General features: G+C 40.0%; 1 protein-coding gene across 5 annotated transcripts in view; it reads left to right on the top strand.

The window, feature by feature from the left end:
* The first annotated feature begins 447 nt into the window (after window positions 1-447).
* LOC133158158 (LIM domain-binding protein 2-like) overlaps window positions 448-17,963 on the top strand; it is a 42,462-nt gene continuing 24,946 nt past the window's right edge. For 2 of the 5 annotated variants that reach the window (XM_061285150.1, XM_061285166.1), the window contains exons 1-2: window positions 450-785; window positions 14,900-15,002. In XM_061285150.1, the coding sequence (XP_061141134.1) occupies window positions 654-785; window positions 14,900-15,002 (235 nt within the window). In that variant the 5' untranslated portion in view covers window positions 450-653. Of the gene's footprint in view, window positions 786-14,899; window positions 15,003-17,963 lie in introns of all 5 variants that reach the window. The other 3 variants (XM_061285157.1, XM_061285142.1, XM_061285133.1) reach the window with 3 other exon arrangements.

Here is a 17,963-nt window from a genome sequence, read left to right as displayed (position 1 = left end):
TCTTTTTGGTTTTTCTTTAATGTTAAGGATACAATGTTATGCAGAAGAGTACTGGCCACAATTTTATCAACAAATAATACTATTTATCGTCACAGTGGAGAGTTGGGGGTGTTTGTCGCAAAAATATTTTATCCTAGGCCGGCCCTAGGGGGATGCGTAACACAGAATAAGTGAGAAGTGATAAAATTGTCAGCAAACGCGTTCCCCACCTACAGTTGAGTAAAGAAACGACTGGTAATGAACCAAGTTTTTGCCCCTCCCCCAACAATAAAGGCGCACGTGAACTTTGTAGGAGTGCAAAAAAGTCAAGAGGAAATTTTCTCCGATTTGGATGAGGAGGGGGGTCTTTGCAGGAAACGCCCCCTCCCCCCCACACACACTTCCTCCTCCACACACTCCTCCACATCTGCCTCCTCCCCCCTCGCTCTCTTCCTCCTCCTCGTCCTCTTCCTCGTGCAAGCAGCCCGGCCAAGTTGCAGAGTGCCGCTCAGCCTCGACCGCGCGGCTGCCGCTTGACGCCGGGGGTCCCTGCAGAGGAGCGCCCGCCCGCCCGCCAGCCTCCATGTGCGTGTCCGCTGCGTGCTGAGATCGCGCCTGTCCCCCCTCCCTTACCCCCTTTCCCCCCTCCATCAAAACGAAGCACGGAACTGACCATGTCCAATCCTAACCACGACCCCTTTTACTCGTCCCCCTTCGGACCCTTCTACCGGAGACACTCGCCCTACGTGGTGCAGCCCGAGTACCGGATCTATGAGATGAACAAGCGGCTCCAGACGCGCACCGAGGTGAGTGAGCCGCCGTGCCCGGCCAGGGAGCTGCATGTCACGGCTTGGCGTTGGAGCGGGGTAACGGTGCTCTGCAGATGTCCGGAGATGCAGGAGTCAAAGTGCGATGTCAAAAGTGACACTGGAGTGCTGCGTTCACGTAACCAATTAGTTGACATAATGAGTTGGCTTCACCTGGATTTGCCAATTGCGTATTAATGCGCAGCAGCACTAGTTTCCGTCATTTATAAAGTTTTCGAACGGAATTCGACTGTGGACTTTTGGTGTATTTTAACAATTTTAGGCAAGGATTCAGAGGTCATTGTTTTATTAGGTTGGTGGAGAGACGCGTTCAGGTACCTAATTAGGATGAAGAGGTACCTGAATTGAGTGAATAAAATATGTTTTGTATGGATTCTCTGTAGTGAACCCGTAATACTTCTTTTCCCATCAATAAACTTGTCCATAAGAATTAAGCTTTCAAAAACTTTTTTTTTTCACGGAAATCATTCTTAGTATTTTAATGCACAGATCCGGAGTAGCCTAGTGGATTTTAATTGTGGTGGTGGAGGTTTGTTTTGTTTGGACTGTGCACCAAACATGTTTTCTGTACCAGCTTTTTAAAAACGGTGTAAATTATTTTGTTAGTAGTTGACTTCAGAGTTTATGCTGCGTCTTCATAATAAAGGCAGCAATTTTGCCCAGTTTTATTCTAAATACACTAAAATGTTTTGGGGATTATTTGTTTTGGAAAGCAATATGCAGTAATATTAGTTTTTCCACATTCGCATCTGAAATAACTGTAAAAGACTTGTTGTGTTTTCAAAGTGAAAGGCAGTAATCACAAGGTGATCGTTTTATGGGGAAGATAAGATGGGTTCAAGTACCCTGTATCAGGACTTCAAGCTTCGATGTGTTTGGGCTCTCGTTCCAGACTTACTATTTGTGTTACTCATCAAGTACGTTTTTCCTCTTAGGAGTTCAACTTTTTAAACGGTGTAAAAAAAATTCTACCCCATTTTAAGACAGAAATCCCCAGTTTGAAGTTTCACAGTGGGAAATGATTCTTTCAAGTAGCCAATTAGATTCAAAATGCAGCTAAACGAGGCCAAGCCACTTTTTTCTATTGAGATTTGTTTTGTTTGTACTCTGACACCACTAGATGTAGTGGTTGGCCTATGCAGTTTTCTTTTATGATGATGGTATTTTTCTGTATGGAAAAGGGATGGATGGATGGAAAATTGTCTTCTTTGATAAAGTCTATGTTGATGGTGTTGCAAATTACAGGTAACCTTTCATACTATTTCCCCCATTATGTTTATATTTATAAGAATCTACATACTATGTATAAGATTTTTTAACTCTGGAACTTTCTGCTGTTATTGTATAATTTACTCCAGAAGTCACACTGTATTTTCATATTTTAAGGCAGTAATTCCACTTTTACTTTTATTGGGATGACGGGACATAGTAAGGTTGGCGTACCCAATTAAAGAATGATGCATTTGGTGAAAGTATTTTTTTTTTTTACACTCTCCTTCCGTGTGGTTAGTATTTTTCAGTTTTCCTTTTAGGTTTTCTATAATAATTCAGATTATTTAAAGTGTTTTTTTAAATTGCAGTGATTTATTCATACTATGTTGTTTACTGAAGGAATCCACATGTATGTCCATATTTGAAGGTATTGTTGTGTGGAGGAATCCTAAGCTCTAGTTGAATGTAACAAAGTAATTGTATGACGCATTCAAGTGTTCATTTAGTTTCATTCAAGATGAATCTCGCCACATTTTAATATTTTTCAGCAGTGGTTGGCAAATGTTTAAAATACTCTGATGCTACTTTGAATAGGAATTATGACTGTGCTTAAATATAAGAAAATTAAAGCCTTTGCTTAAAGATTCAATTAAAATTAAAGTATATTGCACCTAAAAATATACATTTGTTCCGAAATAAACAAACATTTCAAAAATAATTATTGTACTTAAAAGTTAAATACAACCAAATTGCATGTAACCACCAATGTACTGTAATAGATTGAATAAATAAATAAATAAATAAATAAATCACTTAAACTAAGTATACTTTGAACAATTCGATGTTTCTTTTGTTTACCACTAGAGGGAGTTGTGTGCAGAAGTCTTGAATTTCAATATTGTAATGACCGCAATTTATTTAAGTGGTGAGTATGATGCTTTCAAGTACCCAATTAGTCATCTCGCATCTGAATTAAAATGGAATTTATGTGACTCCATTCAAGTATTTTGCGCAATTTTTTTCTCACAATGTTCAATTAAAAGTCACATTCCCCACACGCAGCGTCTTCATTTGCATGTATTTATATACAAAACTGCATGTTTCATATATTTTTGCCCTCTTTTAAACCAAACAAACCACAACCTCATGCAGAACAACTTTTTTCATGCACCCTTTGTTAATTACGAATGATGCCTTTAGTTTATGGAAACACTTTGCCCATTATTTGTCAACCTTTTCCTTATCCAATTAAGAGCGACTGTCAACAAATGTGCAGAAAAAGTTCATTGGTGCCCAATGAAAGACAATGAGCACATTTAACTTATAAGCCTTCCTTATGTATAATTTTCATTATGGTTGGTGTTGAAAGAAATTTGCTTGTGGTACTTTTTTTTTTTTTTTCTAAACTCAATTTTAAAGCCAGGCAGCAGCAGCTTGCAGATGGTGACTTTTTTTTTCAGCCCCTTAAGAGGAACTTAAAGCCAAGCGAGGCGGCGCGTTGTAGCCGCGTGATGCATTATTCATATATATCGCAGAGCGCTCAGTCCGAGCAGCCCCCCTAACTCCCACCCCCTTCCCGCTAGACCCCCCGCACCAACCTAGTACACGCATACGCCATAAAACACGCTTGTGTGTGCGGACAGTCTGAGATATATTTAAAAATCCTGCCTTTCCAAAGATAATAATGCAGAGGTTTTGATTTTGACTGACACCTGTCAGAGAGACTTGAAAATAAATACCTCTTCCAAATAAACGCCTCGCTTTTACCATCATTGGAAACAAAAGTGGCAGATGTTAATAACCTGGCTCATGGACACTTTAATTGTGTCTATGAGCACCCTGCTGACTCAAATGAACACTTTTTCTGTACATGTGTTTCATTCCTCTTTCACGTCATCTTGAAATACGCAAACGGAAATTGGATTTCAATGGTGCAGCAACACACGTAGACAGATACATCCATTATATTCATATTCTTCTGTGAAAAAACGACTTCAGTTACTGAGTCACATCGAGTAGTTATGAAAGTCGTCCTTATGTGTCTGTGTGAGTGTCTTGTACTGCCCCCGTTGGCCATCAGAAGGAACTGCAATGAATTAATTACCATGTACAAACTGTTTTTGCATTCTATTTATATTATTATGTTGTGTATGTTTTTATAAAGGATTAGAGGCTGGGGCCCTGGGCTATATTTTGCCATTTTGTAAGAGACTGAAGTTCTATCACTGCCACTAAATATTTTTAGTGCAACACTGGTCTAAAACCAAACAAGCCATTAAAACCTGACCGTTTTGTTAAAGATGCAAACAAATAACTGTTGTTTATGTACTGCCAGGTCAGCTTTGCAAATGAGATTCACTTTTCTGGATAAATCTATGAAAATGCATAACAGTCATTTATACTGAAGTTTGCATGTTCTCCCCCTGCCTGCGTGGGTTTGAATGAATGAATGAATTTAAAAAAAGTTGCTGAATAATGGACTATTGTCTAAAGTGTCAAGTTTGGAACTAAACCTAGTTCTCACTTGTTCCATTAATGTGGTTCATTGATGCTATCATTCACACGCTGACAAGCGTTATCTGCTGAGCCCATTTGAACTCTGTTGTTCAGAACAACAACACATAAATGGTCGGTCAGTTGAATTGAAGGGTTGCGTCTCCACTATGGCACATATTTGTACACTCAGTCTGCTCTTTTGTTGACATTATTTTTTTTTTACAGTTTTACTTGTTGTTCTTAATACAAAATGCATTAAATAAAACATCCATCCATCCATCCATCCATTCTCTGTACCGCTAAGTCCCCACGGGGGTCGCGGGCGTGCCGGAGCCTATCCCAGCCGTCATCGGGCAGTAGGCGGGGGACACCCTGAACCGGTTTCCAGCCAATCGCAGGGCTTAAATAAAACATTTGTTTTTAATTAATTTGATAATTTTGTGGCATGATAGTAAAATTAATATTGCTTTACAATAAGATAAATAGTAAAATATTGTGTCCAATTGCTAGTGTTTTAAAACGAAAATTTAATTGTCCATTTAAGTGATAAAATAATACTCTTTGCGTCATGATGATTATTTTCACAATAATTATATCCATTCTCTATTTAGATTAATTACATTTTTTATAAAACTAATTCCATTTCCATTGTATTTTATTACATTTCAATTGTCTTTTAAAAAAGACTAAAATTAATCATTTATTATATCTAACTAAATTGTTAATTCAACATAACAGTCTTTTTTCCTTTATTGTGTTTTTAAGAAAACTAGTGCAAGTGTTTAATTGAATATTTTGTTTAAATTTTTGGATTTTGATTGAGTAAAATCTGAAACTTTTATTAAATAAATATAATGAAAATGATATTTTGCGTTCAAAAACACAGCTAAAAGTGAATGACTTGTCAAACAACCTCAATTTTTTTAAATTATATTTGGTTTGATTTATTTTCTTGTAGAAAGCAACACAATTTTATAGGTTGTTTTGCAAACCATTTATTTCACCAATTGTTTTGGCTTAAACAAGTAACCGCAAAAGTCCATCCATTTTCATTTTTTTTTTGTGACCCACCTGAGCTGATTTCTTTCCTGGCCAACAGACCACTGAAGCAAAACATCTAACTAGTTAGCTTTTCTGTCATCTTTGGAGCATCTCTAACCGGAGAAGGTGACTGACCTCAACGCAACGCCACCTTGTATGAAAGTCGACTCGAGTCACACCAACCACACACCCCCTCAACCCCTTGCCCCCCTCCCCTGATAGAAACCCTCCCATTTGTCTTATTCATGAGCAAGCGTTTGAACGCACTCGGCTGCCGCTCACACTCAAGGACTTGACATTTGGAGGAGACTCTCATTCGCTCCCGAGAGAACGCCATCGTCTCGGCGAGTATGGTTGGCGTCACCGCCATGTGTCGTTTGTTGCGCGTTTTGCCTAAACGCCTTCATCCACATCTTCCAATGAATGCTTGTTATTGAGTTAACATGTACACCAAGAGGTCTAAGGTCAGCCATCAATTTGCTTGTTGGAAATTGGACATATTTTAGGAAAATTGGTCTTTGCTTTTGCAATTTTCAAATTGACCCAATAATAACTGCTTCAAACCAAAATGGTAGACTTCCTGTGTCTTTTTGGGGCAAAGCTTCATGAGACATTTTGTGCTTCTATTCATGCCTACCAAATTTTATATTGCTCGGCAAAATTGGCTTCATGGGCTGATTTTTGTGGTTCTTAATTTTAGAATTTCAAAACAATCCTAAAATCGCGGCTTCATACCAAAGTGTTTGATTTCTTTGTCTTTCCGGATATGACTTCATGGACTTTTTTGTGGGTCTACTCGTAATAGACATGACTACCAAACTTTATTTTACTAGGTGAAACCATCATGGGGGGCTTGATTTTGCAGAATTTTTCGAAGAAAGGACAAATCAAACTTTCTTGTTCCAGAGTGGGACACATTCAGTCATTTCAAGCGGCGATTGGAAAAGCTCACATGGAAATGAAAAGAGCAAAAAGCCAAAGAGTCGGGCTCCTGTCGGGATTGACCTTCCAACCCCAACGACTTAAGGGCTTGTGGCCCTATGATGACAGCGGCCGTGTTTCCATCGTCGTCTTATTACTGCTTCAGTCCGTGCTTATTACTTGCCGTCCGTACTACCGCACACCACCTCCGCCGCCACTATCCCATTACCTTCGTTTTAGACCACCGCGACCCTGCCGCGACCCGCGAAAATCTTAAACGGGGCTTTGATGTGGCTTTGATGCGCCGCCGCCACGTTGTTGTTTCTCTCTCTGCGCTGATTTACGGGGCAAATTTGACACTTAAGCGTATGCAAATGAGGCAGTGGATTAGCATTCAGAGGAGGAGCTTGCTGCGACCTCCACCGCGCTAAGGCCATTACCATAGAAGGTATTAATATGCAGCACAAGCACAATAACGCTGTAAGTAATGCAGGAAGACAAAAGCCTCAGGGGTTTTGTTGGGTTTTTTTCAGGAGGGGGCGCTGTTACGACACATCGCTCTGACTCTGAATTAGCCATTATTAGTGGGGCAACTATAAAAATTATAACGACCCTGTGTATGGATGTGAACGACGAGCTCTACATTAATATTGATTGTGGTGTGATGCATGTCTTTGGAATGAGGGAGGAAACTGAAGTACCTGGAGGAAACCCACACAGGCACAGGGAGAACATGCAAACTGTACTTTACTAGTTAATATACAACAAATAGGTATATTATCCAGATATCAGAGATGTGAGTGTGATCAAAAGCAACCAATTGTGCTAAATGCTCAAATGCTCGCCCTCAGTGGGCACAGATTGACCCGACTGTATTGGAACTTCCCCGTTATATTACCATCCTTAATATTCTGCATTCAAACGAGCCACCTGACTCTTCGTCTGGCACTTCTGCGAAGTGTTCATTACGACCAAATCCTTTGTTCCTGTCATGGCTAGAAGTGGATGTGCCCCCCCCCCCCCCTTGCCCTCTCACAAGCGTCACATTGACACCAATAGGGCTTACAATGTGGGGTCAAGCTGAACTGGAAGGATTAAGGTGGACTGTCGAGAGAGCAAAAAACGTCCCCCCTGACATCATCTACATCAAGTAGGGAATAAACGCCTCCCACAAAATGACACCTAGTAACTCTAACCTAAGGTCATTGTCATGGACATTAAAGTGTTAAGTGCTAAGTCTATTTGGTGTCTGTCACTAACTAAAACAGTACTTTGGTACAGATATTAAAATTTAAAACATGAGCAAATTAACGGAATAAGAGCTGACACAACAATTCAAAATTTATTAAAAATACAAATTTTAAAAAAAGACATGTTTAATGCTTTTTGAACACTTAGGTCCCCCCTTGACTGTTGACCATGTTGGCATAATAATTGCGGATGACACAAAGTGCGTCTATATGTTTTTTTTTAAACGATACTTATAATTCTTTCCTAGCGTGGTATTGTGATAGCTTTTTACTATCTGTGTACCGTGTTTTACGCACTATAAGGCGCACCGATTATAAGGCGCACCTTCAATGAATGGCCCATTTTAAAATTTTGTCCAGATATAAGATATCTACATTTGGCCCGCGGGCCAGACTTTGGACACGCCTGCTGTAGTGGCTCAATATTGGTCCATATATAGGGCGCACCTGAATATAAGTCGCACTGTCGGCTTTTGAGAAAATTGGAGGTTTTTAGGTGCGCCTTATAGTGCGGAAAATACAGTATATAGCTGATCAAAGCATCACTACTCTGTGTCAGTCAAAGGTGGTCACCTTTGAGGATGCTTCAAGGGTAGGATTCCGACAAAAAGTCCTAAAAAGCAGCAGGATGCTCACACAATAGATGCACCTTTTTCCGTTCCCGCGCCGACACAGTCTTCTGGTATCAATCCAATAACACGCCAGACTTCGGGCTAGGTCCTGGTGTAAATGTATGTATTGCAGTTATTTACTTGTTTGTTTGTTTTTTGCATACACGTCCTGATTGCGAGAATAAGCCATGCAGGACCCCAAAACCCCCTGTAGGAAAAGTAGCTGGAAGCTGCTGTGTGGTGGGATGCTTTACATTCCCAACATGCTAGCCAGAACTAACTTCTCTAAGCTGATTAGCAGGGAAAAAGTAGATTTTAGTCATCCTTTTCTGCCCACGCATAAAACTAGCTGCTGGAGATTTAGTTGGAACCCAGTAGCCGCCCCAACCACACCACCCAACCCCCAAATCCCCCACCCCACTTCATATGTTGTCATGTAAAATATTCAACCAGATGATATTTCATCATTAAAAAAAAGCAGCTTTAGGTTAGTTAGCATTCGGCTTGCACTTTCCGCATGTTTCATCATTTTGCAGATATTCTCTGTGGAGATGAACTCGGTTGAACTCTTCTGCATAAAACAGGGGGCAGAATATGGCTGCTGATGACTGTTTATTTTCCTCCCGTGCATCTATTTATTTTGGAGCTCACACTCGGAACGCTTAATGAGCGTGAAGTCCCCAAAACGGTTTTATTCTTATGTCCAATTTCTCCTTATGACAGAAAGAAGATGTTTCTCCTAATGACAGAAATGACAAAGATTCATTTTGTGGTCATGTCAGACTTCCCCGGTTGCTTATTGCCAGGCAGTGGTAGTTGGCTAAACATAATTTGTGGTTGTGTCGAACTTGCATGGTTGCTTGCTGCTTGACGGAATTGATTTGTGGTCATGTCAAAATTCTGTGCATTTGCTCATTTCGAGTCAGAAGTTGTTTTGTGAAAACCTTAGTGACCATGTTGAACTTGCTCGTTTGATCAATAATAGGCAGAATCTATTGGGCAAAATCACTCGTGTTTATGGAAAGTTAAGTGCTGGTGGCTTGTTGCCAGGCGGATGTTATTTGGTGAGATCATTGGGGCCCAAGTGAAACGTCTGTGCAGTCACTTGTTGCAGGGTGGAATTTGCTGGGCGAAATCGCTCGTGTTTCAGGCAAACTAGCCTGGTGGATTGCTGCTAGGTGGAAATACCTGTCTGAAACCATTAGCGTCCATGTCAAACGTCCGCGCGTTCAGTTCTTGCTAGGCTGAAATCATTAACAAACTTCTGTGCTTTCTTGTGTTGCTCGGTGGAATTCCCAGTGCGAAATCAACCCTGTTCACGGAAAACTAGCGCAGTGGCTATTGCTCGGCAGAACTTGTTTGCCCAAATCATTGGTGGTCATGACAAACCTAGCAAAATTGTTACCATGCAGAATTCATTGGGCAAAATCATTTGTGGTCATGCCAAACTTTTCATTTGGCCAAAGTGGACATTTCAAACTTTTAGATGTCCACATTTTGGTAGGTGAGTGGCTATTATGTTCACAGAATTCATTCGGCTAATCTGTGATGAGGTTCTTTTCTGAGGTCACTTGTTGCTAGGCAGAATTTGTTTGGTGACGAAATGGAGGTATTGTCAGTTTTTTGGGGATGTTTATTTGGTGCCAAGCAGAAATCATCAAGAAAAATAATTTGTGGTCATCTAATAAATGTTTGCATAGTTGCCCAATACGAGGCAATTTTTTGTTGGCTCTGCTCCACCACATATCACATAAAGAACAGGGAAATTCAGTCGGTACGAATGCACCAAGGATGTGATGGGTCTTTCCATATTGTGTGCGGTCATGTTTATGTTGCGACTTTCAGGTGAAAGTCAGCCTTTTCAAGGGCAAAGCGTTATTTTATTTTTTTCCTGCATTAATTTAGCTTCATTTGCATAATGCACGACTGCCTGTGGTGGCGGCTGCGCTTCGGCCAACTGTAGCAACATTTTGGGCCCAAAAGGGTTAGAACTCGCTTAACACCTGGACATGATTCTTAAAACATGAATTGTAATATTTAAATCTCACTTTTGACGTGTTACTGTTCATTTTTGCCTTCCTTATTTAGGGTGAGATGTGGAACCTATCAGGAGCGAGCAGGATTGTAGTAAATTGCTGTGTTATACGTAATTAGCACATTGTGGGAGATCTTGAAATATGCAATGTGATTTATCATACTTGAGATATAAATAAGTTTTCCGCTTATGTGAACATTTTTGTAGCAATTCTGTAGCAAATTTGTGTAGCAATTCAAAGTCAAAGTCACATCAACAATAAGGAAATCCCTCTCGACTGCATGTGGGTCATTTCAGTGCACTGTTAAAATTGGCCTTTCCCAGAGCCGTTTTGCTGGTGTGATGTCCTGAGTTATGACATAACTATCTCCAGCCATGGTTTAATTTGAGTGCTTGCTTGATAATTCATTATATCGTCATCTTCCGGGTTTTCATTTACCATTGTCGTTTTGCACCGTGAACATTCACATACGATTTTCCTATATGGTTTATATATGTTTTTATTATCGGCCAGAATTACTGGCGTTTTTTTTTTTCCCAGATATTTTTGGTGACTCCAGATTTGAATAGATTACCTGTATGTGTTGTCCTTAAAGACCGTCAGATAGGCTGACTTGCGAAACAATCATTGTACATGTTTGCCATTCAGTCGTGTAATGATGCCATATGTAGCGTATAACCCGAGGCTCTCTTGAATCTCAGTCAAACTTGCTTTTCACCGGTCGCTTTGCTGCACTCTAACTGGGAGCCAAACAGGCTTTCAGAAAAGGTTTCTCAGAGATCGCAGCCCTTGAAAACGCCCACACTACTCTCTTGGAAGAGGCTGCAAGCAATCGCAAGGAAAAAATATATTCACGTAGACTAATGAAAGCTAACAGGGAAAATGGTATATTATATATAAACTCTGAGACTGTATATCAATGCAAACAAGGACTAATAAAATCAAGTCAATTAAGCTTAAAAAAAGGCTTTTTTTTGCTTTGAGTTGGTCCTGCTTGCATTGTGAATGGGTTGAGCAAGGTTCTGGATATGGCTTGAACGAATGTGTTGGGTATTTTCATGATTTATTCAGTATTTTTAAACATAAACAATGACTTCTCAGTTACAGTGGCGCATTAGGAACATGTGAATTCATGCGTGCCACCTCTCAATGAAATGTCACTCTGGCCAGTCCACCTAAAATTTTCTATTAATTCTCTGGTTCTTCTATATCAAACAATTTGTTTTAGGTTTATTTACCTGACATGTTTCGGCGGATTCGTCCGCCTTCATCAGAGGCCTCTGAATCCGCCGAAACATGTCAGGTAAATAAACCTAAAACAAATTGTTTGATATAGAAGAACCAGAGAATTAATTGAAAAAGAAAAAACAAGATGAACCTAGTACAACTATAAAATTTTCTAGCTCCACCCCTGTGTGGGGTGACACAGACTCAAAATAACACTCTATAAAGTTGTGCATGAAGTGTTTTGAGTGGAGCTTGATTCCAGGAAATGAGACGGTTGAGTGAAACGGGCAGGTGGATGAATTTGGTAGTGACCCTTTCCAAATGTATGAAAACTGAGCAGATGACGCACTCTGTCGGGGCGCATTCTGTTTTGAATTCGTCGCCGTGTCCGCCTGTGACCGAGCGGGTTCACTCTCTCCAGTTGGCGGGTGTGTATGCCTGATTTGTAGCATATGACAACAAACACGGTCACGGCACGCGACTCGTCAGGGAGGCTGAAGGCGTGAATGAAGGGAGGATGTTGTCTGTCAGCCAGCTGCAGGGAGGCGAGCGGCGCCGCTCACCTAAGCACGTTAAGGCCGCGGGAATCTTGGACTACGTTAAATGTATCATTTACAAATGACCGTGTTGGTTTGATGACAGCAGCTGGCCTTAGGGGGGTGCTGTAGTTGTAGATCAGAATTTGTACGCTCCAAAATGTTACAAAGCTGTTTGTATCATTTATTTATTTATTTATTTAAATTTGTCCATACCTTTTATTTAGTCATTTAATTTTAAAATTCCTCCAACAAACGGATGGTCACTAACACACATTTAAACACATTTGTCAACAATAATTGAGAAAAGTAGGCCTTTTGTGTACATGGGAAAAGTTTGGCTTGTGAAAAAATGGAAGCAATAACAAAAGTATTGTGTTTATAATTTTTTTTTCAGTGCAGAGCTTTTACATGTCTTGCCTGGCAATATACATAAATGGCATAGACATTGGAACAAAACTTTGTATTTGCATTGGCAATAAACAAATAATTTCAGACTATCTTGGGGGGGCCATTGTTCTGTATTAAGTATCTTGAAATTTGGTGACTCATTACCAAGTTTCACTTAGTAGCATGGAATTTGGCAGGCACATCCATTATGAGAAGACCCCCAAAAAAGCCCCAGGAAGCCATGCCCGTAAACACACAGGAAGTCTGCCATTTTCGTTTGAATTTTAGAGTACTTTTGGCTCTTTTCAAACTTGTCAAGAGTCTTTTTAAGTGGAAGGAGCAATGTACTGAAATTTGACGACTCCTCATAAAAACAAAACTTGAATACAGCTCAACAGCAGTTTCATTTGATAACATCAAATTTGGTTGGCATGAAGAGACCCTCAAAAAGTCTCAAGAAGCCAACCTTTAAAATACACAGGGCTGCCATTTTAATTTAAAGCAGAGTTTTGGCTTAATTTTGTCCTACTAAAAGTAGCCTTGTCAAACTGATAGCAAATTTTCCCAAAGTATGAGAGACAAATGGACCTTATCAAATTATGAAATGTTCAATTTTCATCTTGTGTGGGCTTAGAATTTGGGTGAAATTTGACTCGCAGGAAAACAGGAAACTCACAAGGTCAACAACGCTGGACTGAATGTTTGTTTTTGGAAATTCATGGTGGGCCATTCCAATGATTTTGTGGGCCTCGTAGGCCATCGGATGCCCAACGCTAATTTAATATGTGGAAGTTACATTCTCTATGCATGATGGCCAAGCTTGTCGGACACATCTGGATGGCGGTCTGGCTAATTGTCAACATGTGGGAAATGTTCGGCACGCTTAAAGAAAGGTGGTGATATGTCATAACTTGTCAGAGCACATTAGCATCAATGCTAAGTCCTACATGGGGGGAACGACGAGAGAGAGTCAGTAAATCCCATCTGGACTGCTGGGAATGAATGCAACAACACTGAAGAGCTGCCAGTCTCCGACGTAATCCCATTATCATTAAAGCTCATGTTAGCGTGTGGAGTGTTATTTATGACAAGCATACAGGATGGAGAACCAATAGTTAAGCGTGTGTGTGTGTTTTAAGGCAGCACAGAGCGTCCTCCCCTGGTGCGAAGCTTGTAGCGTTCAAATCGGCTGGACTTAAGTACGATTTGTAAAAGCACAAGGAAGGCAAAGACCACAATGAAGAATAGTCAAAGCGGCAAAACTGTGGCATCTTACACCAGTCTGTGTGACATGGACATTTTAGTGATTGATGATTCAGTATTCCATGAAGATAATGCATGTGTGCAAATACAAACAGTCAAACCATAACCTCCGATGAACTTTACAGACAAGTTGTTGTAATCTTCCAAGTTTTTAAAAATCTTCATGAGTCTAAGAAACCATCAAAGAGATTTTAGACTTTCAAGAACCTTACATACATGATTTGGTAATTATCAGAGTCAATTTAGTCTCCAATGGACCCGACATGCGTGATTTTAGAAACATCAAAGGTGCTTCAGTTTTCCACGAGCCTAACTAACGTACGTGTGTTGAAAAAGCAAAAAGGCAATTTAGTTTTAAGTTTACCTCACGTCGATGTTTTGTAAACTTCAAAGACATCTTCAATAAAACTAATGAAAGTTGTTTTGACAAGTCGAACCTAAAATATTTGTCTTTATTTTTCAAAAACATTTCAGGCTTCCATGAACGCAACATATTAGTTCAGTTAATAGTGGTCTTCAGTGACACCACTGTATATTTTTGTAATGTACATGTAGAGGTGCAAAATTTAATCACATATCAAATTCATTGTAATTAATTTTTAGAACTTAGAATTGTCCAAATTCTCAGCTTTTAATTATCAGACAATTTGAGTCTCCCATGAACCTAACATGTTTTTGTAAAAATCAATGACTGTCCATACCATGAGCCTCACTAAAATAACATTTCAGCATTTAAATAATTGAACATACGTGTTTTTGTAAAATAAGACAATTTAGTCATAAAATCAATCAATCAATGTCCTTTTCATTCGCTTCACTGAAATAACATTTGAGCATTAAATAATTGAACTTGTGTGTTTTGTAAAATAAGACAATTTAGTCATCAGTTAACCAAGCGTAAATGCTTACATAAACATGAAAGATCATTAAGGGACCATTTTGACGTCTTCAATTAACCTAAGGGATATGTTTTTGTAAAACTCAATAACAATTTAGTCTTAAATGAACCAGATGTGTTTTGCATCCATTTTTCAATTGTCTTACTCAACAACTTACATTCCACACAATGAATAGATTCTTAATGCAGCTTCTCGATTATGTTGTGGACAGGAAAGCGACAGTTTGTGGTGGGACGCCTTTGCAACAGAGTTCTTCGAAGAGGACGCCATGCTCACGCTGTCCTTCTGCCTAGAAGATGGACCAAAGAGATACAGTAAGAGAATTCTCAGTTGCTAAGCGAAACAGCAGCACCGATTCCATATTCACACTAACGCCAACAGGTGCCTGCTCCACAATGTTGTGTGTGCCCATGTTTATGTTCCTGGAAGATGCAAAACCTATCTGTTCAATCCAGGCTGGTTCACTTCTGGTTTTAATTTTAATTATAGTCATTTTTATTTAGTTTCAAACTCCACTTTCAATCTACTCGGTTGCCCCACAATGTGGAGAAATAATACTGTTCATCATTTATTAAAAGGTGAGGTAGTGCGTTGTGATTATTATTTGATATCGTGTCCCACTTGGTCTCATCTGCATGCTGCAGACATATTGACACAGATAAGGGTACGGTGTATGTGTGATTCTGCTCCGTCACGGAGGAAACGAGGCTTCTCTCGCTTTTGCTTTTCAAATGTAAAAATAAGGAAAATAACAAACCGCGTTGAAGAAGAAACCTCTTTCTTCGCGAGAAGTGTGAAACTCAGTGGCAGCCACGATGGAAAATGACTCACGGCTGCTGACCAGCTTCCGATTACCTGTGGAGGAACCAGCGTGAGACGCAGCGGTAGCAGCATTTTACTAATCATGGCAAAAGAGAGCTTTTCATGTGACATATTTCTGAACTATTGTGATTAAGCGCTCAATAAATAAATAAAAAGAAATATTTGACTTGACCAAAATAGGAAGACAAGCTCGCATCCTAATACGAATAATGCAGAATACAGTCTCGTGGACTCGCCAAAAACGATCTTCCTGACAACGTACGTTTTGTTTGTACTTACAAATGAAATAATATCGCAATTGATGGCGTTTTACGAGATAGTACGGTTGGAAAAACAGATAAAAATGGCAAATGAGAAACGGCTCAAGCTTATGTACTGTGTATTTGGTTAGCATCAAATTCAATGCCTTTATTTTCAACTAGCTAACATTAGCCCTTTACATTTGACTCGAATATCTGTTAAAACATTTGGTAGGTAGCTATTTAATATTTACTTTCGTACACTTATTGCACATATCCAGTAATAACACCAGCAGCTCGTCCAATCACGTTACAGCCGTCCTCGTCTTGCTTTCAAAAGACAATTCAGGGGTTCGCGTAGAGTCTCCCTCACGTCGTAAGAAAGCACATTAGTCTTTTTACAGCCATGACGCGATATTGCTTTGTTCCTACTAATATTTTTAATGCTTGCCTGAGTGTCAAAAATGGTCTGGCGGGAGTGTGCGATGGATGTTGTTTATGCCAAACAACACTCCATCAGAGAATTATTGTGCCTAATATTCAGCACACACATACGCGTACAGACACACACAACCACACACGCACACACACAGACGATTACACACCACCCCGCCAGTCGCCACCAAGGCCTTCGTCTGGCTTGAGGCATCTGATGAAAACGTCGTGATGCAACCAAAGAGCAAGGCTCCTTTTCCCCCAAACAAGAACAATGTTTGATGCAATCATTGCACCAGGAAGATGACCACTTATTAAGGAGTCAGTGGAGTTATTAGTACTATACTACGGTCAACCCTCGCTATAGCAAAAAAACGGACATGTGGGGAAGCTCAGAAAGGTAAGTTTGGTGAGGCCTTTTAAAGATTTGAAAAGAAGTATCTTATAATGCACTGCAAAATGTAGTGGGAGCCAGTAGAGGAAGGTCAGATTAGGGGTTATGTGCTCCCTCTTACAGGCTCCAGCTACACCCATCAACTGTTTGATTCTTCAGAGTGTTTTTATTTGGGGGGTTTTAGAACAAAAAGTATTGTAATTTTTTTGTATTGAACTCTACTTTACAAAAAAAAAAATTGTGGTGCATACATTACATACGCATACATTTTCAAGTTCACAATATCAGGCTTCACTTTTATTTCTCTATTAAGATGTGAGACTGTATTTATTTACTTGGCTCACTGAATAGAAAATGAGGCTTTTAAGGCTCGCTGAATGTGCTGCATTGAAGATTTGGACATCAAAAGAAAATTCGATCTTTTACTTTCCAAAAAGTAAGACAAATTATCATTTTTGCCCTTTTCAAAAAGAAAAGGTATTTACATAACACTTTGCGATGAAGCACACAAACTATTGATGTTGAACTTTCCAAAGTATAAGTGACAAACTACTGTTGTACTTTCCAAAAATAGAAAAATGCATTTAGCCCCCATCCAGGGAAAGAAAATGACATTCGTTTAGCACCGTCTAAAACAGAAGACAAATTTGATAATGCTCTTTCCTGCAAAGAATTCCAGCTGTTGATGTTGACTATCTAAAGAAGACAAACTACCAATATTACACTTTCCAAAAACAACAAACTATTGATGTTTCAATTTTAAAGACTCGATGCATTTTACAAAAATACAATATTACCCTCTCCCCAAAAGAAAATAGCTCAGCCGAAGAACGGCAAATGCGGAATCTTGGAAGTGCTCGGCAGACATGCTCACCAGCATTCCACCATGCTGTCCCATCATCTTCAATTCAAATGTAGCCCAGGCAATATTGCACTTTGGGAAAATAAGAACACACCCTCTGTGTGTTCAGTGTGCGGCTGCTTCCACACACAACATGTTTATCAGCACACGTTTCCATTTGAAAGCATCCGGCCTAAGCAGGTCCGTTACGAACAAACCTGCCATTTTGTTTTTGTTCGTCTTTTTCTTTTTTCCGTGCATCGATGTAATTTACCCCCGGCGCTTTTTACAGCGACAAACAGGGCGCTCATGAAAAAGTGACGCGCAAAGTGCAGCGGCTGAGCTTTTAACAGTGGAAGACTCCGGCGGAAGGTCGGCCAGGCGAGCGCACCGAGACGAGAGCTGGATTAATAATGAATAGCGGCTTCATCTGCAAAGCCGACGGACGGACGGTCGGTCGGACGGCAACACGTTCAGCCTAGAAAAGGTTCGCACACACTGGCGGGAAGAGATACACAAGACACACAGAATTATTGACACATGG

Source organism: Syngnathus typhle, linkage group LG1 (genome assembly GCF_033458585.1).
Source record: "Syngnathus typhle isolate RoL2023-S1 ecotype Sweden linkage group LG1, RoL_Styp_1.0, whole genome shotgun sequence".
NCBI lineage: Eukaryota > Metazoa > Chordata > Actinopteri > Syngnathiformes > Syngnathidae > Syngnathus > Syngnathus typhle.
Note: the sequence above shows the minus strand (reverse complement) of the source record. Positions and strands in the feature narration are given on the sequence as shown.